The following is a 21,398-nucleotide window of genomic DNA, read 5'->3' on the forward strand; positions in this document are numbered from 1 at the left end:
GATTTACAGCGGCCACCTCTGGAGTGAGGTTTGCTTAATCCAGTCCCAGCCTGTGTATGGTGGTAGCGCAGCCTGGGACATGCCTCTGTAAAAAAATCCCCCTTTCTCCGCCCCAAATCCGATGCCCCAAGAGACGTCCGGGGGCAAAACAACCCTGTCTCAGCATCCACCCTTGTCTGCCCCTGGCAGCTGTATTAAAATAAGGGCATTAAAGGGCAATAGGAAGGCATTAAAATAAGGAGCTGAGTCACTCCACACACCACATGTGGGGGCATCTGGAGAGGGGGTGATGCACGGCAGAAGCAGCTGCTGCTTCCAAACCTGGCTAGAAATCCTAGGGGGCTCAGATCCCCAGATCTCCCACAGAGGCCCAGCTGGGCAGCTGTTCCCATGGGTCCAGCCACCCATGGTGTGACGAAACAGAGGCAGGGCAGGGCAGGGGCAAAGCAGGGTTGTGAGATGGGGTTCAAAGAAGAGGTTGCAAGGGTGGAAGGGAAAAGTGAAGGCAAGAAAGAGAATCAGGGGAGGTAGAGAAAAAGGGAAGGGAAAGAGGACCAGGAGGAGGTGTAGAGGCAGGTAGAAGGGGCAAGGAGGAGAGGACACAAGAAGGCAGGAATGAGATGGGATGAGTAGAGGGAGGGCTGGGGTCTTCTTGGGGACCCTGGCTCACCCATTTCCACCCACCCCAGGCTAACTAGCAGCATCCCACAGGTCTTTGGAGGCTGGTGCGGTCCCCCAACCTGGAGGTTGATTGAATCAGGGGGTGTGAGACAAATGGACCCAAGAGTCTTGTTCAGAGCTGCCAAGGGACAGGAGGGAGCTGACTCCACAAGCTAAGCAGACTTGGCAGGGGTCTGGGTAGGAGACCTGCCACTTGCACTTGTGAGTTGGCTCTTTTTGCGCAAGAGCTGGTGCTCTGGCCTGGGGGCTTCTTCTCGTCCTGTCCTAAAGTGTTAGAGAGCCTTCTCGTGCAGAAAGAGAGCGTCGTGTCATGGTTAGAGTAGGAGACAATGAGCCAGGACTCCTGGGTTCCAGGCGCAGCTCCGGGAGAAAGCGGCTGGAGCAGCAACACTGGAAGCAGAGAGCTTGCAAATCCAACCTCAGGTGATTTGCCCAAGATTATCCAGACAGTCTGTGGCAGAGTCAAGTCCTGGTATGTGGGCACAGCAGAACAGGTGTGGGGTATGTGAGAGCATATGAACCCAGGTATGTCAATGGAAAGTGCCAGGTGGGGGAGGTTGGGTGCCTCTAACCCCGCGCTGTCCCAAGAACACACGTTCCAGTCCTGCTGGCCACGCAGTTAAAGAGTGGGGCTGGCCGGGCCTGGAGAGGACTTTGAGGAGCATATGTCAGCAGAGAAGCGACGGGGGATTTAAAATAGCTGGGCTGGGATTTTCAGTGGCATTTGGATGGCAAGTTCCCGTTAACACTAACATCATTGGGATAGCTGGATCCCTGCAGCAGCCTGGAAAATCTCAGTCTGTCTGTCCTCGTAGACACTCATCCCTGCTTGCGTTGTGGTGTCACTTCGGCAGCCATCCACGCACCAGCACACAAAACAGGGGGAGGATCCCGGAGCCGTTTGTCATTTGAAAGACGAGGGCGCTTGCCAGCTCAGTGGCCCGCTACAGCCGCTTTGTCATTAGCACACATTAATTTCCTCATTACCTCTGGATTTAGCTTGCAGTTGCCACATCTTTCTCCAGGGAGGGGAAGACGGGGAGGCTGCTATAATGGGCTGAGCCTGGACCAGGGGGTTTGAGCTGCCACATTTTATTCCTAGTTGCACAGGGAGTGCAGACGCAGGGGTAGCATATAGGTTTTGGAGGGAAGACGGTGGGGTTTGGTTCCTAGCTGTATCAGAAGAGAGCATAGGTGCAGGGAGCCGGGCGTCTGGGTTCTGTTCTAAGCTGTAGAAGGCAGCGCTGATTCATGGTTAGAGCCGGCAGCTGGGAATCAGGACTCCTGGGTTCTCATTTTTTGGCCCTGCCATTGACTAATAGGACAAATCCTTGCACCTCTTTGTGCCTCAGTTTCCCCGACAATAGACCAGGGACGACAAGTGCTCACTCATCTGTCCCAAATTACTTTGAGGGCTCTACTTGGGGGCTTCTAAGAGGCCTCAAGAAGTGAGGTGCCCACTTCCCTTTGGGCTCCTAAGGCTCCTATCTCCCCACCACCTCTTCCAAAAATCTCAGCCCCAAATGCATTAAACAAGAGCTTGGTGCAACTCCCACAGAGCTTCTCTCTGGACCACCGTGGGCTGTGCCCAGGCCTGAGGCATGACGCACTCCTCTGAGTTGGTTATTTCTCATCTCTTCTATTTGGAGCACCAAGCAAAAATACACTGTGGCAGGGGGAAGGGTGTTAGAGAAAAGAGATGGATGCATCCGAGATGCGGCAGTCTCTGAAATCCCTGCACATGTTCTTTGACACAGAGCAGCCGCCGGACCAGCAGACGCCTGACAAAGGGTTTCGCGGACATCAGGGGTCTCGTGTCTGGCCTCCAGAGGATGCAACAGCTCTCGGGCAGTCTTGTGTCTTCTCTGCAGGCAAAAGGCCCCTGAATGATCTGTCACGACCTCTCTGAAGATACCCAGGGTGTCTCATTCATCATCTGCCCCTCTGTTGCCGTGATGCTCCTTCTGGGGAGCTTTTTCAGGAGCCCTGTGGATCTAGTCCCTGCTTCATTGGTGTGTGCCTCATCAGGGTCAGTGGGTTTCAGTGGCTCCATGATATGGGTGGAGCCAAAGGGGGCATTAGAAATAAAAGCTTGGGGCTAGGCTCGGTCCTCTGCTGCGCAAAAGAGGCTCAGCTCCGTTGCAATCAAGCAGCCCATCCACCCAGGTGGGTGCAAGTGCTCATGGCCCCTGGCAGTCAGAGGGCCAGCTTCCGAAATTGGCACAATGGCACTGATTTGCAGGAGCTGCCAATTAGCTATAGCTCCACCAAAGTCGGTGGGCCAGGTCCTCAGGTGATGTCAGTGGGTACTGAAACCAAGGGGATGGGCTGCTATGGATTTGCATCGATGCATCGGAGTCTGTGGGATTCAGCCATCCTTTCTTGGTGTCTGTGGGCCCAAAGCTCAGCCACGGAAAGGCCATTGCTCCAGCGACTTACATAGGGCCACGCTGGTTTTCACCATCCATGGATCTGGTGAAAATCCAGAAAATCTGGATCTACTGCATGGCTTCCCCAGAGTATTTCCACTCCCTTTACTTCCCTGGCACAGAGAGTCCAACATGCCCTTTGGACCTGATCCTGCACTCCCTACCTGACATAGGCTCAGCCCCCAGCACTTAGGAGTAACACTTTGCTCATCTCCGAGGTCTCAAGGGCTGTAAAATCATGGAGTCCAAGAGGCCTGGGATCAATCTGGGCTCTGCTCTCACCACAAAGGGCTTCCTTCATGCCCACGAAGTTGATAAGCCTTTCTAGTGTTCAGAGTGATTTGGGTAGCCAGAGGCTCTTTATCTCAGACCATGCATCCCTAATGGGTTTTATCCTCATAACCACTTCTCCAGGGAAAGAGGTGGATTATTCCTCTTCTGTAGATGGACACCTCAGACACAGGGGAAGATGAAGTGAGTTGCCCAAGGCTCCACTGGAGGGTACGTAGCAGAGAAAGGAACTGAACTGCAGCTGTTATAGTCTGAGGCCGCGCTCTTCCCACTAGACCGGCTATTCTCTCGTACCAGGGCCTGCGTCAGTGATAGACCAGCAGTGATGCCCCCTCTTGCACATTTCTAGGGCTGTGCAAATGAATGAGGAATTACCTCTCCTCCTTAGTAGGTTTTCTGAGCTCCACTACAGGCACTTGGAGGAAATCTATGAAAGCTGTATATCACATCAGAAAAATCCATATGTCATGCTGGGGTGTAATAAAGCATGCAATTTCTTCTCGGGATTCCTATAACCCCCACATAATTTATTCAATATGAACACCAGCTAAATCAGCTACGGTTTAGTAGGATCTCACTTTGCTTCTCTCCATAGGATCTGTAAGTATTGAAAAAGACCATTTTGCCTTCGGAGTCTTTCAGAGGAAAATCCTTTGCTTTGTGCTGCAAAACCCACAGCCGCTTTGCAGAAGACGGAGCAGGGTTTTTTGTTTTGTTTTGCCCTTTTTAATCTTAAAAAAAACCCATTCCAGGCACAGCAACAGGGCTTTAGTGAAGTGACAGGAAACAGAGGGTTAAAGCTGTTACAGAGAGATTCAAAATAAAGGCATGCAATGGATGAAGAAGGGAGGAAAAAGAAGAGGAAAAATACAGCTGGATTCTTGGTCTTTTTGGGGGGTTTTAGCTGGAAAATGAAAGGATTTCAGGAAATTGCTCCAAGCTCATGAGGAAAGCCCTGTGGATTTTAGCGGAGAGCTGATCAGATGAGAATCCATGGGAAACGGAATTCATTCAGGCATTTTTTCCCCTGTGATTTTAGATGCAAAGTTTGGGGGTTTCTTTCCTGGTGGGGATAAGAGAATGAGAAGGGGAATATTTTGGTCTGAATTAATAAGGGACTTCCAGCTTTGGCAGGTTACATAACCATCTAAATGAAAATGAATATAACCAATTGAATGGAGCGAGAGAGAGAAATTATACTATCTATACTGTATGCCTACAGTATATCAACTGCATATATTATACATCATATATACACACACACACACATACACACACACTCTGTGTGTGTGTATGTGTATATACTGTGTGTGTGTGTGTGTGTGTGTGTGTGATATATGCAGTTGATATACTGTAGGCATACAGTATAGATGGTATAATTTCTCTCTCTCGGTCCATTCAATTGGTTACATACAGTTATGTACAATTGGTTATATGCAGTTACATAAAATTAGTTATACATACACTATCTATCTATCTATCTATCTATCTATCTATCTATCTATCATTTAAAGGAACTTCTAATACTGAATATTATAGTTGGGAATGCACTGGGGGAGAGGGAGGCACTGGAATTAAGGAATAATTTTCTCCCAGTTCTAATTGTATGAACAGGTGGTTTGAAAGCAATAAAGCATCTAGCAGCAATAAAACATTATTAGATTTCAATATAAAACAGATTTCTGGGTCAGTTGGCAGGGACCAATTAAAATAGTAAGGGACCTGGGCAGGTGAGAGAACAGACCAACACCTGAGTAGACATATAGGCACAGAGAAAATCATTGTGAAGATAATATTGCACATTCATAACCAATAATTAATCACTAATTGCATGCAACCCAAGAACTCCAGCGAGGCAGGTTCGTCTGAAAACCGACAGTGAGTGAGGCATGGGGTTTGGGGATAAACTGACAGTCATTTGGACCGACAGACCAGATCTGGTAATCTTCCCCATCTCCTTATGCATTTTAGCATAAAGGCAGCCCCCAATGCACCAGCCTGCTGAGATGCTCTCAGTTCCAGCAGCAGCTGGGGGAGAGCGGTGAAACGGGCAAAGGAAGATGCACTATATTCTGTAACAGCCCTCTCCTTTTTTCCCTTTTTTTAAAGAGAAGCATCATACCTGGAGCCCTCCGGATCTTGCCTGTCACCTCCTGCCAGCTCCTTGGGGCCACATGCTTCTGCCCCCTCCAGAAAGGAAAGCAGGGACCCGCAGCTCTTTCATGTCTTAAGCTCTTTGCAACACATTCATGCACCATGTGTGTGTGTATGTGGGGTGCGTGTTTGTGTGTGCACACGCAGGTGCTTACATTTAAAAAAAGAAAGAAAAGAAAAAGATCTGTCTCCTTCATCCAGAGACAGGGAATAAATAAATGGGAGGCAAATCATTCAGTCCATCGCAGCCCCTCTGTACAGTTTTGGGTAGCATCGCTTCTGTGTCACACAGCCACACACACACCCCTTCTGGCTGCAGCCCTGCAGATATGTTACTGAGCTCTGGTGTCTCTCAGTTACCATCAGAGACCTCCGGGTTCTTTGCTTAGACAGCTCCGAGCTGCTATTTTTAGCCCCTTTCCCATAGAACAGAAGTAGATATTCCATTAAAATACACCGAGAGATAACACTGCACCAATATACATAGGAATCGGTCCGCCTCCTCCTCACCTCCCCCTCCTCCCTTCCACTGGTTATGAATTATGCTCAGTCCTGGTCAAATCCATCTCTCCAACCCCTCCATGTAGGATGCTATGAATGAGTACAGTGCTCCATACTGTACTATAAGCCTGAACAGTGCAGAGGCCTGCGGTCCCCTGTTTGCCCACAGTCCTGCCCGGCTGAGATTGGAGTCCTGTTGTGCTTGGAGCTGAACACACAGCGAGAGGGTCCCTGCCCCTCCAGAACAGCAGATGGGAGGGGAAACTGAGGCACAGAGATGGGGCATGGCTTGCTGAAGCTCACATAGCAGAGCTCAGCATGTGGCCCCCCGGTGTCCCAAGTCTCAGGACAATATTTTACCTGCTGCCTTCTTCCTCGCACCACTATACGTGACTGACAAGCTGCAGGAAAAATTCTTTTTTGCAAGCTTTTTGGAATTTGGGGGGAATTTTTCCAAATATTCGAGTTAGTCTAATATAAGACATCAGATTTACCCAAAGAACCTTGTCTGCCTGTGTCCTTAAACCAACATGGCTACAATCTACACCCCTGTGACAAGGTGCAGGACATGGGAGCCCTGGGCCCCGGGCCTGCAGGCAGGGCTTAAGATACTCCATTCCTTGCTTCATATGGTCATTTCAGTCTCATCTTCAACCTCATCCTAGGCCTGGGTGGGATGTGCTGCCTGGTGGTTAAATCAGGGCCACTCAGCTCTGCCCTGTACAGGTCCAAGACCCTCCCCTTCCTCCCTGCCTCAGTTTCCCCATCTGTGTAATGAAGGAATTGATGTTGGTCAGCATCTGCAAAGTATCCTGAAACACAGGCACTGCAGCTGTGATTCTCTCCACCTCAATGATTTCCTCCAGCCCTTTCCAAAGCATTGAGTGCATGAAGGGAACAGGTGAGATACAGCCAAGGGTTGGCAGGGTCAGGAGATTTTCAGGCAGATGTGCTGATGGGCATGTGCCTCTGCATCCAGCGGAGCCTGTGACAGGCAGCCTGCACACTTCTTCACACCTGCCTTGCACTGTTGCTATGGTTACCCTGCCTAATTATATTCCCTCCTGCTCTTTGCCCCAAGTTCTCAGCCAACCAGGTGGCAGCGGGGGGAAAAATCCATTTCCTTCCTAATTTGTGAGCCTTTGATTTTAGCCCAACTCTGTGACAGCAGGATTTAAAACAGAGTTACTGTCACTGCGGCATTATCAGTAGTGCTAGGTGCTGTACAGCCCCTGCTTTGTAGTGGGACAGTGATATTGGCTTGGGGTGTGATTTTTTTTTACTGATGCCGCAGTCCTACCCACTAATGTAGATGCGGCTACACTGATATAAAAGTGCTTATTGCACTATGTAGGTGCAATGGCTGAGGAGTGGGTGTCCAGCTGGTGTAAGTGTAGGGGATGCACGAAAGGGCTGCATACCCCTGAATGCAGGAATGTACATGCCCATAGGCACATCCACCTGGGAGGACTTGGCTGGCACTCTTGGACCCCAAAAAGTCTATCAGCGCCAGGCGCACTGTCTTCTCACCGCTGTGTGTGCTGAGCTGGTCTGGCCCACCCCAACCACTGACTGGGACCATGAGTTTAATAAAGCAGCACAAGGGTCTGCAGGACCTAGCTGGGCAATCCCAATCTCCCAGGTTTCAACTCCTGCAGCTCTGAGCCCTCCTGCAGTGGAGATGCTCCAAGGGGCCCCAGTGCTTTTGAAAGTGCATGGGACCAAACCCCTTTGGAAATCCCAGATGACATCTCAAGCAGGGGAGAGAACTGGTCCTTGAGGTGAACCATGAAGCAGGGGAAGCTAGTTGGGGTGGGGGAAAGGGCCACCTATCCCTTCCCTGATCTTTCTTTCTTTCTCTCTTTCTTTCCCATCATCTTTCCCTTCCTTCATCCTCCTCCCTTGGTTGCCTAGGCAACTTCACAGCTGGGCACAGTATCCCAGGGCGACGGTCCTGCTGCTGAGCAAGGATAGATCCCAGCGCCCTGGAAACGGGAGGTGGGAGCGAGGTGCCTCTCTCTCCCTCTTTGCATCCCTGCACAACCCAGATGCAGGTGGTTATTTTGGGGTCGAGTTGGCTTATCCTCTGCACCCCCCCACCCCCAGCTCCTGCATTGCTATTTTTGGGCAGCACCAGGGAATGAGATGAATCACTCCAGTGCACACAGCCGAGGAGCTGCTTGAAAGCATCACGGTGGGGGGGTAGGGGGGAGGCTGGCATTGGGAGGAACCGTGGTGGTGCCTCATTCTGCTCAGAGGGGCTGGGGGCTCTGCCGCCCTAGATAAGGAAGACGTTTCAAGGGACAGAAACCCCCTACCCTGGACCTGATCTGGTGCTTATACCAATACCCACCACCATGGTATCTGTGGTGCTTATACCAATACCCACCAATTTGTGGTGCTTATACCAATACCCACCACCATGGTATCTGGGCACTTTATTGTGATCTCGAATGTATTCACCTTCACCCTCTCTGCACACCAGGGCAGTGCCATCATTCCCCCTATCCCTTTTTGCACAGCAGGGTTAAATGAGGTGTCGAGGCCACGTATTGGCCCTTGGTGTCAGAGCTGGAACTTGATCCCAGTTTTCCTGACCATGAAGCCAGCTTTTCTTTCCCTATTTCCCTACAGCTCCTTCCATTCACTTGGATTGGAAGGACTAGCTTAAATGTAGACAAAACTCTGGGGTTGGAGGTGATATCTTTCATTAGGCCAACTAAATAGTTGCAAAAAAATGTTTTTGCAACTATTTAGTTGGTGTAATAAAAGATATCACCTCTACCCCAAGAGTTTTGTCTGCTTATGTCCTTAGACCAACACGGCTACTCCTGCTACAGCTTAAACATAGTAACTGACCTCTCAGGGCAAGGGTCAAGCAGGAGGTGGTGTTGAGAAAACATCATTAGGACAGAACATCCCCTAACAGCCAGATCCAGGACTTCAGTGCCTTGGGCTGGCAGGCGAAGCAACTAGCTTTGGTGCTTGGAGGAAGCAATAGGAGAAAAGCCTGGCGGAGGAGGGCCTGTAACTACATCTGCACAGCTCCCCTTTGCTTCGGCACTGACCCCAAACACAGCCAATATGTAAAGCGACCTCCTGATGGCTTTGATCTCAGTGCAAAGCTTTGCCACAGACTTCAGCAGAGTCAGGACTTCACCCACAGGCATTTCAAGGGCCGGAGCTCCATGTCACCCCATGACCCTGGTAGGGTCTTGGTGGAAAGGATCAAGGCCGAGTGTACCAGTGTTCCTCTCCTGGTGCTCTCTCCTTGGTGAGCCTATGCCCCCCTCAGCTGCCTGGTGATGGGAAGTTGCAGCGGAGGGAACAGAAGAGGCAGGGGGGAGCTTGGTTATCTGCAGGCAGGAGATAGTTTAGCCTCCCTTTGATTCCCCAGGTAAAAATAGCTGCAGCCTTCCTGGGCTCATCTCCTGCGGTTACCCATTAACCCTTTGCTGGAGCTGGCAGTACACTAACAGGCCGAGGCCTCCTGCTAACTGGACAAGTATATTTGGGGGTGCTGTGCTGGCCAGCAGTGCTCCACACCCCCTGTTCTACCAGCCCTGGGGTCCCTGCATGCACACCTTCATCAATGGCCTTCAATCCTAGCCCCAAGGCCTTTGCAGGCAGGCGGAAGCAAGACAGCAGGGAGCTCAGCAATCAGAGGAAGAGGGGGGAGTGAAATTTCAGCAAAGAACAGGGCATATGGATGTGCCTTCCTGAAACCATCCCTCTCTCTGCTATTTATATCTGTGCAACTGTGAGCAGATCTGGCTCCCAAGATGCGCGTGTGTGAGCGTGCACAGAGGAAGAGGTTCATCCTTATCACTGCTCAATATTAGCAAGAACAGAATAGCCTCCTGCATCAGACCGGAGGCCCCTCCAGCCCAGTTTCCCGTCTCCAAAAGCAGCAAGTAATTAATGCTTTAAAGAATCTGGGAATTAGCATGTGGGTAGCGATACACCTTCAGCCTGACCTTCCCAGCCACCGCTGGTAGGACATGGGTATGTATATCCCCAGCTGCTGGGTGTAATAGCCCCTGATGGACCCGGCATCCATGCATTTGTCCAATTCAGTGGTCCTCATTCTTTTTCAGACTCGAGGCACACCTCAGAAAATGTCAGCTCCGAGTCTTCACTTTATTTTTGACGACAGAAAAATCCTGGAGCAATTCTTCTGTTGCAAAGACCTCAGCAGCTCCGAATGCTCTTTGGTTTCCTCTTGCGAATCGCGCGCACGCACCTAATCGCACTAACGTGGTGCGGCACTCTGCAGCCCCTCCGGGCAGGATCTCCAGGCACCCCACGGCACTGCAGCACCCTGGCTGAGAATCACCAATCCCATCTCACGCGGGATTTGTCCGTCTCGCCCCTACCCTGCAGCCACGAGGGAGCAGTAGGGGTCCATCAGGGTGCAATAGGTGATTCAGGGGGAGTTCCCTTTCCTTGCGGCTGCCCTGGCCTAGACTCAAGAGCAGCTGGTTTCTTCCACTCCACAGCTGGCTTTGCATCCACCTCCCCCCGCAGACCTACATACATCCTTCCCCACAAGCCAGCAGGGGCACATATACAAATACCGCCCCCCATCAAAATCAGCAGGGACTGTGACACGCCCCCAAACCAGCAGCGAGGAAGAGCCCTTCCCCCCTCCCCCCCAACGGGTTCCGCATTTATAGCCCTTTCCCGCGCCGCCGCCCCGCCCTCTCCTGTTACGTCACCCGAATGGCCACGGCGCGCACCAATGAGCGCCCGCCGGCCCGCCCCGGCCCCGCCCCTTGGAACGCGCTGTATCCCGGGCTCGCGGCGGCCACGTGCGGAGCGGGCGGGGCCGGGTCGGGCTGGGCAGGTAACGCGCGGTTCGGTTGGGCCCGGTCCGGCTCGGCGGCCCAATGGCAGCGTCGCACCCCCGCGGCCGGGGCCGGGGCCGGTGCTGGGGCTGGGGCCTGCTCTGTGCAGCCCGCGCTGGGCCCTCCGCGCCCGGGGGCTGCCTCGCTGCTGCCGCCCCGCGGGGGCACTGCGGGTGCGCACCCGGCACGGAGCCTGCCCGGCCTGCGCTGGGATGCCAGCTCTGCCCCAGGGGGCCCTTCTCCGGTTACACACTCACGTTCTCCAGTCGGGACCCAGGAGGGGGGCAGTGGCATAGAGGCCCAGGGAAGGGGGCGCTCTGCATCAGATGGGCAAGTCCTGGGCTTCTGGGCTTTGCTGGTTGCCCCCCTGCCCCTTTCTGCTACACGGGTCAAGGTGATGATGAGGCTCCCCCAGAGGCTGGGGATGGGGACTGGGCTGTGCCAGTGCTCCTAGGCACCAGGCCTGGAGGGGCCTGGCTAGAGGCTTTTGCCCCATTGCTTAGGATCAGACTGATGCTGCCTTGGTGTCAGGAAGGGATTTTACCCACTGGTCAGATTGGAAAAAACGGGGGGGGGGGGGAGAGTTACCTTCCTCCGTAGTGGGGGGTATGGCCTTCTACCTGGGATCCCTGGAGCATATATTGCTGGCAGCTCACAGAAACAGGATGTCAGCGGCCATGGTTCCCTTCTTCCCCCGTGGCAGTTTTGGGTGTGCTGTCTTGTGTCGGGGTGGACAGTAGCCTTACATAACATTTAGATTTCATAGATTTCATAGACATTAGGGCTGGAAGGGACCTCGGAAGATCATCGAGTCCAGCCCCCCGCCCAAAGGGCAGGAAGTCAGCTGTGGTCATAGGATCCCAGCAAGATAAGCATCCAGTTTGCTCTTGAAGGTGTTCAATGAAGGCGCTTGAACGACCTCCGGCGGCAGGCTGTTCCAGACCTTGGGGGCTTGGACAGTAAAGAAATTCTTACTTATGTCCAGCCTGAAACGGTCTTATAGTAGTTTATGACCATTCGACCTAGTCGTCATTCCTTGGGGCGCTCTGGTGAACAAACATTGCCCCAGATACTGGTGGTCACCCCTGATAAACTTGTAGGTGGCCATCAGATCACCCCTGAGCCTGCGCTTTTCCAAGCTAAAGAGTCCTAGGGCTCTCAGCCTGTCATCGTAGGGTCTGCTTCCCTGACCTCTGATCATGTGCGTGGCTCTTCTCTGGACTCTCTCAAGCTTCTCCACATCCTTTTTGAATTGTGGAGCCCAAAACTGGACACAGTACTCCAGCTGCGGCCTCACTAAGGCCGAGTACAAAGGGAGAATGACGTTCTGGGATTTGCTTGAGAAGCATCTATGGACGCAAGCCAGCGTTTTGGTCGCTTTGCTATCTGCAGCATCGCACTGCAGGCTCATGTTCATCTTGTGGTCAATGATGACCCCCAAGTCTCTTTCTTGCATAGTGCTAGCCAACATAGCACTGCCGAGCCTATAAGGATGCTGCGGGTTTTTCTTCCCAAGGTGGAGAACCTTGCATTTATCGGCGTTGAACACCATCAGATTCTCATCCGCCCACTTGCTGAGCCTGTCCAGGTCAGCCTGGATCACCCGCCTGTCTTCTGGTGTGGATGCTTTGCCCCAAAGTTTGGTGTCATCGGCGAACTTGGCCAGTCCGCTTCTGACTCCAGTGTCCACATCATTAATGAAGATGTTGAACAGTATGGGTCCAAGGACAGAGCCTTGGGGGACCCCACTGGTCACAGGACACCACGATGAGTGAATGGATGTGTCTGGGTTGGTTAGGACAGGGTGATCCTGCCCCACTAGGTGCCAGCCCCCCTGCCCTGGGATTATATGACAACCTCCCTGGAGAGAAGTGAAGCATGGGTTGGAGACATCTCACCCTTCCCAGCCTGCCTCATGTGAACAAAGCAGCTCTTGCAGGCCTGGGAGTAGAGGAGCAGGTAGGACCTCCTGGGAAGGGAATTTTCAGCATAGCAGGAGGAGAGTGAGGTGGCATGGAGGAAGCAAGGCTAAAAGGGGGCTTGAAATAGGCTGGTTTGATTCCCTGTGTTTGCATCTTACAGCCTTAAAGGGGAGGATGAGAGATTCCTTGGGGCAATTTATGGCCAACTGTGCACACTAACTGCACGTTACGCCTGGGGTCTCATCTCTTGCCCTGGGGTGTGGGTTTCATGTGGGCAATGGGCCCTAGGAGGGTTCCCATGGGTTGTAAGGGGCTCTCTGTCTCTGCCCTTTCAGGCCTCGGCTGCGTTGGATCCCAGCTCTCTTATGTCTGCTTTGTCTCTGCCAGCGCATCATGGCAGGACGGGGCGGCAGAGGGAGGGGGCGGGGCCAGATGACCTTCAACGTCGAAGCTGTGGGCATCGGGAAGGGAGAATCGCTGCCTCCCTCGACCCTCCAGCCATCACCGCTCTTCCCGGTGAGGTCCCCTTCTGTGCGGGGAGGAACAGCAGGTGGGAGCTGAGGCTGTGGGAACCCTCCAGCCCCTTGTTTTCCCTGCTGAATATGCCAGCGCCATGTTTTGGCTGTGGTGTGTCTTCAGGGGGTAGGACAGACCCAGCAAACTCAGTCCAAGCCCCCAGGATGAAGCAACATTAGAAGTCAGAACATAAACAATACTCACTCTCCTGCAACAGGAGGACACCATCTTCTATGGATATATTTTCCCCCCCTGGAGTATGCCATTTTCCATGGATACTATCACTTATCGGAGAAGCTTAGGGCATTGTAGCCGAAGCACCTGGCTACCCCTTTCACAACTCATGAAATTGCAGGCAGCCTTCTAAGCAGTCTAGGGTAAGACTCGAACTCAGGCCTTCAGAGTAATAGCAAGCTGTTTTAGCCACTCTGCCACTGCATCCCACCATACAGACCTGTGCTTGCTCGCAAATACATGCACACAGCTCTATGGATGTACATATCTGTGCATAAATGGTGGTCTCAAGACAGAATCCTGAATCCTAACCCCCATCTGCAAACTATAGAGAGTTTTAAGAGCCTAGTTTAAATTTCCCCCTATAAGGATGGATTTTGTAGGAGCACTGTGGCTATTAGAGTCCCAACCATGACCTATTTTATCAGTGAATAACCGTGTCCCTCACTTCTGGTCCCTGCAGCCCATGGAGTACAGGCCAGTGCCTCTGCAGACAGGTGAGGAGGTGGAGTACATGCTGGCATTAAAGCAAGAGCTGAGAGGAGCCATGAAGAACCTGCCATATTTTGTTAAGCCGGCTGCCCCCAAGAAAGGTACTGGTGACAATTCTCATTTAGATGGGGGTAGCTCATCTAAGGGGGCAGACTGCATGTTTGCTGTGGAGTAAATTCACTTCATCGTAGGAATAGAGCAGGCTTGAAATCTTAAGTTATGCTGAAGTCCATTTCTGGTCCAGAAGGCAGTGGTGTCCAGCAGCTAGAGATCAGGGTAGACGTGCAGGACATCTGGGTTTTCTCCCTGCCTCTTCCATTGGGTGACTTCAGGCAAGTCACTTCTGTGCCTCAGTTGTCCCATCTGTGAAACAGGGGTAATGATATGGACACCCCCCCCACTCCCTCCAGAAAGTAATCTGGGAAAGTAAGCATCTCCTGTAGATGCGCCCAGAGAAATTCAACGTATGCAACCAATCTACATACAACGTATACAACTCGCACGCACGCACAACCACATGCAGATAAAAGCAATATCCGTTCTACAAACACACTCCCCACTCAGACAACACACAGCACTACAGGCAACACACAATATAAAAACACACCATGCCCAATGTACTAATGGGAAGAGCTATGGATTTGTTATCACAGCAGCACTTTGGTAGTGCAAAGGGACCGCAAATATAAATTGGAGCCTATTCAATGCATTACATTGTTTGTTTCTCTTTTGCTTTGTTCATCTCTGTTACTTTGTAGGGGTCCGGCTACTCTCAGTTACCGGGAAATTGTTTTGTGATGCTTGCTTACTATCCCATGTGCTTTTGCAGGGCGGCTTTATTAATTAGAATATTATTAATAATAGCAACCACCACTTTATTAAGCATCTTTACTCCATAGTTCTCAAAGTACTTCAGGATCAAAGTAAGCTTCACCATCCCCATTTTACAGAGGGGAAACTGAGGAACAGAGAAGGGAAGGCACTCGGCCATGCTTCTGACTTGCCTGTCAAGTCAGTGGCAGAGAATCCCTGTCTCTTGGGTCCCAGACCAGTGCTTTATCCATTGGCTCAAACTGCCTGTCCTGACTCCTTTACATTCCCAGACTCCAGCCATAGCCCTGATCTACTCTTGAAAATTCCAGCTGCCTGTGGTGTGATATTTTTTTAGGGGTATAGTTGAACTGTTCCAGCCTCTAGTGTGGACATAGTTACACTGTTTTAAAGCTGCTTTCTATGGGTATCAGTTATTCTGCTTCCCATGCAAGATATCAATGCTTCTATAGCGGTATACATTTGTCTGCACTAGAACTTTATCCTGGGTTAGCTACCCAAGTGCAATTTGTACGTCCACTAAGTGAGCTGTGAGGGTAGCTGAGACTCCGTGCCCATGGATGTGGCTTTTCCTATGTCTTATTTGCCCCTGAGCTCTGCTTGTGTGTTTGTTTTCAGACATTGAGCGCTACTCGGATAAGTACCAGACATCCGGCCCCATCGATAACGCTATTGACTGGAACCCAGGTGCGTGAGGGATATTGTGCAGCCCAGCCCTTGCTCCACTTGCAGATATGCTCATGAGTCCCCAAGGCTCACGTCTCTCTAAAACAGCATTGGAGATAGTAGCACATCAGGATATTGGTGGGGAGACTGGAGAGCAGCACACAGATTAGAGAGTACTGTTCTTGTAGACCTGCAGAACACCACACTTGTATTTTGTTGGGGTGAGAGCACAGAGGGGTGCTAATGGCCATTCCTTGTTTAGGAAACACAGTCACAGTTACAATGGAGGGAGAAATGGATGTGTTTGTGGATGGATGAACGAATGTGTATGAGGTTTGTATAGATGGGATGGATGGATGAATACATACATGAAAGGATACTTATGGGGATGAATGCATATAGGGATTGATCGATGTGTTGCATGGGTGGATAGATATAGATGGATAAATACAGATGGGATGGGCAGATTGGGTGGATGAGTGCCTATGGGAGAGAGGGATAGATTATAAATCCCCCTGCTTCAGGGTATCAACACAAAGGTGTCAGGAAGAAGTTTCTGTTTTGGGTGGGTTGTGCCATTATTGTCCACTGGAGAGATCTGTCCAGCATGGCAAAGAGAGACTGCCGGTCTAGATGCATCCTGTATCTGACCCAGCGTACCTCCTTTTTTGCCCTTGCAGACTGGAGGCAGCTGCCCCAGGAGCTAAAGATCCGTGTCAGAAAGCTCCGAAAAGGCAGTAAGTATTAAAATAATTAACCCCAGGTGGTGCAGCAGGGCAGGGCTGGAAGCAGACCCTGGGTCTCCTGGGCCAGTGGCCATATTCAGTCAGTCACATAAACTAGCAGGGAGGGTGTACAAGCTTGGCTTGGGAAGCCTGGGGGGTAGAATATGTACATCCACTGTGATACATGAAAGTAGCCCCTTCCCTCCACCCTGTCCTTGCCCCCAATATCTACCCTGTGTCTGGCTGGGCTGTAACATTCTCCCTTCCTGTGTTGTAGGAACCACCATCCTGATCCCCAAAGGCAAACAACGGGTTTCAGTGGACAAGGAGGAAACCATCAAGAAACTTGAGGTAACAACTTTTCCCTTCTCCACCTCCCTGATCCCAGCACCGGCGAGTGTCTGCAGTGGCGTACTCCTGGTGTGGGGAATGTTCTACATTGTGCCTCACTCCTTGCTCTGGAGCAGCACTGAGCTGGGGTGAGGTTGAATGGTGCCCGCCTGGCTGTGGGTCACACTGTTTTTATGACTCCCCAGACCTTGGAGAAGAAGGAAGAGGAAGTAACATCAGAAGAAGAGGAGGAGAAAGAGGAAGGGGAGGAGGGGAAGGAGGAGGAGGAAGAAGAGTATGACGAGGAGGAGCATGAAGAGGTAAGACCCCTGTCTCAGGCCTGACTGGACACTTTCAGCCAGACTTTTCATACAAGAAACCCAGTTTGTTCCTGTACGTGCTTGCAGAGACCACAGGGGCAGGGCCCTTTGCTTCCATGGAAGAGGGTGTCTGGAGGACTGAGTGGGGTGGATCTGATCCCAGTAACCAGTAAGCAAGCATCCCCCCTGTCCCAGGTGGCCCTAGTGCCTACAGCAGGGGTTGGTAATGTTTATTGGCCGAAGTGCTGAAAAAAACACAATGTCTACCTTGGAAGGTGCCAGAGTGCCGACATGCTGGAGCCCGGAGCAGCTGTTTGCAGCCTCCCAGCTGCAGCCGGCCCACGGAGCCGTCTGCTTGCAGCAGGGCTTGCAGCCTCCCAGCTGCCTGCTGGGAGCAGCTTGGGCCCCGTGGCTGGCAGCAGCTGCTTAGAGCCTGGGCTGGCAGTGGTGTGCCAAGCAAAATGGCCTTGTGTGCCATGCTCGGCATGAATGCCGGGGGTTGCTGACCCCTGGTTACAGTGAAGCCAGGGACTGGGTGAGTCCTGGGGACTGGTTGCTCTGCCTTTCATTGTTTAGAAGTGAGTCCCCGTGAGGCAGGAGTGAAGCCTGTGGACGGAGGCCAGCACAAGAAGCTATTGCCTGTTCTGTGGGGGATTCTCCAGGCTCGGGGTATCTATCTGGTCCCTTTCCCAGTGTTGCACTGCAGTGTTACTGCTAATTCCATTCTTCCACCCTAGTCCCCATTTTTCAGCATCAGGGATGTGTCGTCTCCTTTTGCTTCCTGTTGTAAACGGGAGGCAGCAGCTGCCACCTTCCACCCCAGAAGTGGCTGCATTGCAGTGCTGGGTCTGGTATGGCACTCTTGGCTGCCTGATCTGGGTCCGTTGGCCTTTGCCTCCCCTCCACAACTCAGTCTCTGTTTCCTCTGCATTCCCTAGGAGACAGATTATATTATGTCCTACTTTGACAATGGGGAGGACTTCGGAGCTGACAGTGACGACAACCTGGACGAGGCGACGTACTGAGAGGACCCAGGATGCTCAGCTGCACGTGTGGCACAGAGCACTTGACTGCCTGGAGACATGGTCACCAGCCTTTTCCCACCCCGCCAGGGCTTGAGACACCTGCCTGGACCTACAGCCTGTGCTGCGATGGTGCAAAGGGATGGGACCACCTCGGGGCTCACAAAGACCATGCCCTTCTTTCCCCTCCCAACCCCCACCCTTTCTCTTGCTGCAGTGGGATCCTGGGTTCGAAGCAGCAGCTGTAACAGAGCCTCACACTTCCTGCCTACACGTCTTTGAAAGGATGGGCAGGGGGCACTGTTGAAATAGCAGAACCGGGTGCATGGTGACCCTTTGGAGGACAATATATGTTTCGCCTCTAGGTGACACTATTGATCCATTTTTCCAGCAAGTGCTGGGCTGGGAAGCTGAGCAGAGTAGAGGCGATGGATAGAGAAACCATCTGGTGGCAAAATAACCAGCACGTTGGCGTGACAACCTGTTTGCCACCACCCTGGTCCAGCCAAGTTATAGATCCTGACCAGCCTCCTGGGATGTGCATTTTCATCTTGTCAGCCTCAAGAGGGACTGTAACCAGCTCTGAGATGTAGCCAGGGGCAGAAGAAGCTCCCTTCCCATCCCATCTCTTTATTCTGTGCTGCAGCACTTTGCACCAGTGCAAACAGCGATGTATGGCCATACACGCAGTTACTGAGTGAGTAGTGTCTTGTACTAGGTGTTAAGAGCTGCATAAGCTGCATGGGGAATGCAGCTCCAGAGAGGGGTGTTTAAAGTATGAGGTTTATTCTACTTCAGACCCCAGATGGTGCCTGGCCTCCTCTCACCCCAGGCGCATCACCATCTGACTTAGAGAAATGATACTGTCACATGCTTCCAAAGGCCATCTTTGGATGGGATCTCTCGTGCTTCTCAGCCCTGGGCTTTGGACCAAACTGCATCTTGTTTGTAAAGTTTTAACATTCTTGGTTTTTACTGTCACTAAAACATTTTAATGCTGAGGGTAGAAACAGAAGGATCCTCCCACCCCCCCTTAATAATCTGTTCACTGTTGGAGGATGATTGCTCTAATATACACACCTCACCTGGTCACTGTGGGCTGGGCCCAGTTGGGTGAGGGGGTGTCTTGGAACAGGAGTAGTGGGTGCCCCCCCCCAGAATTGTGTGTGTGCTGGGTTTGGCTATGGGGATGTGTGTGTGTCTGTGTGCACACGTTTTGGGGCAGTGTATCTGAAATTCTAAGGTTGTTACGCTTGTATGCAGCAAGAACATGGTGTGTTTTTATATTGTGTGTTGCCTGTAGTGCTGTGTTGTCTGAGTGGGGAGTGTGTTTGTAGAATAGCTGCTGCTTTTATCTGTTCGTGGTTGTGCGTGCAAGTTGCATAAGTTGTGTGTAGATTGGTTGCATACGTTGAATCTCTGGGCACGTCTACCGGAGATGCTTACTGCGCATTAGTCTAACAACACTGTGCAGTAGTGTGGCTGTTAAAAACCATGGCAATAGCTTACTGCACAGTGTTTTTAGGCCAGCATGCAGTAGGTGTCACAAAATAACCACCCGCCGGCTCTATAGCCCAGTTACTCTAGTTACTGCTCATTAGTTAGTACTTTATTAAGCAAGTGCTAAACTAAATGTGCCATATCTAAGGCTCATTAATGAACGTGGAGACATGCCCTCTGGTACGTATTTGTAGGCTACACGCTTCGAATGTCCATGTGGCGTTGTTTTGTGTTTGGGTATGTGCTTGTGAATTGTGCAGGGATGTTGGTTGTGTGGATGTGTGTTGTGCATAGCAGCGTGGGTGTGCATGTGCAGTATGCTTGCCTTTCAGAACACGTGCAGGTGTGTGTGTACTCCAGGGCTAGGCTGAAATCCGACAAACCACCAGCTCTCTTGTTCTTTCCATTCTGTGGGTTCTTAAAAACCTAATAGGCGATGCTTGCTTGCTTGCTGTGCATCTGTGATTTTGCAGAGAGACAAGACTTCCAATATGCCTAGTCCTGAAGAGCCTTGTAGCAGAGTCAAGGCCTCAGATACCCAGCCAGCTGGCATTCCAGGTGTTTGCCATCCTGTCTATCCATACTCCTTCAACTGAGCTGGAGGGAGCTATGAGTTTGGAGGGGGTGGGGGCAGGATTAGGCACCAGCAAAGCCCATTCTTCCCCCTTGTCTCCCACAACTGTGGGACTTTCCCTGTTTACACTCTGAGGTGATTGCACATGAATCTGACCACATATGTGTGATGTATGCACGCATTCATGGCTGAAAACATGAGTGCGACTTACTGCAACCATTTGTGCTTGTGGTTGCACATGTGCACGTACATTTGTTGGTACGCAGATGTTACACATATGCACACGTGCATCATCTGTGCTTGTGCAGGCATCTCTCTTCAGATGTGATTCTGTGTCATTCACGCAGCTGTGTCTGCATTCACACACGCGTCATGTACGTGTGTGACTGCTCATTCGGTATCTGAGCACAGCCGCCAGGGCAAACTCACCAGCTGGGAGGAACACACTCAAACCTCTGGTATCAGTGAGTGTCTGCTGTTTCGAAGCTCTCGGTGCAGATACTCAACAATCGCTGCTGTTTGGTTGACTTGTGGCAGCTTTTTAACACTGTCCCTTTTTAAATGCATTGGTTGGAATAAAAGGATGTGTCTGTTTCTACCCAGTCTCATTCTGTTCATTCAGACCTACCAGCATCTTTCCCCAACCTCCCTCAGTTGGTGGGCAGCTTCATTACAGGTACATTATGCCTAGTTGTGCCACTGACCTGGAGCAAGTTGTGGTCTCACTCTGTGCCTCGATTTCCCTCCCCTTCTTGCTGTGTCCGGAGCAGCTGTTTTCAACCTTTTTGCATTTGCAAACCCCTAAAAAATTTCAAACGGAGGTGCGGACCCCTTTGAATCGCAAGTGTGGGTATTCACATACTTTTGATAGATCACAGTCATCTTTCACGGCCGTCTGGGGGATCCCAAGGGATCTGCAGACCACAGGCCGAAAACCGCTGGTCTAGAGTATTGACCATTTATTTTATCTATGCACAAGGTCGAACCAAAGTAGTGCACTAAAACCGGCGCTAGATCTGGGGATGGATGCGGCATCCCCCTGAGGCCTCGTGTCAACGAGGGGCAAGGGGATGTTCTGGAGGCAATAGCCTCGCCTGCTTTATACAAGTTGTGTCAACAGGTAAAAATGGCAGAAATTCCCACTGCATTCACCTCTGCTCTGTCAGATGCGGTGCGACTTGCTTTCCCCCACACATCTAACCGGCCTCGTACAATATGTCCCCAGCACAGATTTCTGCCGTAGCCCTCTGGGTCCCGGATCTTCACCGGCAGAACCCCATGTGAACTCAGGAAGATGCTGAGGTGTGCCAGTCGTGTCCCCCACATGGGTGTTTTAGCACCTGGATCACGGCAGAGCCGCCAC

At 51.6% G+C, this 21,398-nt stretch overlaps 1 protein-coding gene across 2 annotated transcripts; it reads left to right on the forward strand.

The window, feature by feature from the left end:
• Nucleotides 1-10,835: 10,835 nt before the first annotated feature.
• On the forward strand, nucleotides 10,836-20,633 carry POLR3GL (RNA polymerase III subunit GL). Of its 2 annotated transcripts, none has more exons than XM_014604657.3 (8): nucleotides 10,836-10,902; nucleotides 13,161-13,341; nucleotides 14,039-14,168; nucleotides 15,517-15,585; nucleotides 16,245-16,301; nucleotides 16,567-16,640; nucleotides 16,826-16,939; nucleotides 17,878-20,633. In XM_014604657.3, the coding sequence occupies exons 2-8, from the start codon at nucleotides 13,219-13,221 to the stop codon at nucleotides 17,962-17,964; spliced, it is 654 nt and encodes a 217-aa protein (XP_014460143.1). In that variant the 5' UTR covers nucleotides 10,836-10,902; nucleotides 13,161-13,218; the 3' UTR covers nucleotides 17,965-20,633. The 2 variants fall into 2 exon arrangements, with proteins under 2 accessions (XP_014460143.1, XP_059573779.1); XM_059717796.1 differs by lacking the exon at nucleotides 10,836-10,902 and adding an exon at nucleotides 12,518-12,862.
• The last annotated feature ends 765 nt before the right edge of the window (nucleotides 20,634-21,398 follow it).

This window comes from Alligator mississippiensis, chromosome 15 (assembly GCF_030867095.1).
Source record: "Alligator mississippiensis isolate rAllMis1 chromosome 15, rAllMis1, whole genome shotgun sequence".
Lineage (NCBI taxonomy): Eukaryota > Metazoa > Chordata > Crocodylia > Alligatoridae > Alligator > Alligator mississippiensis.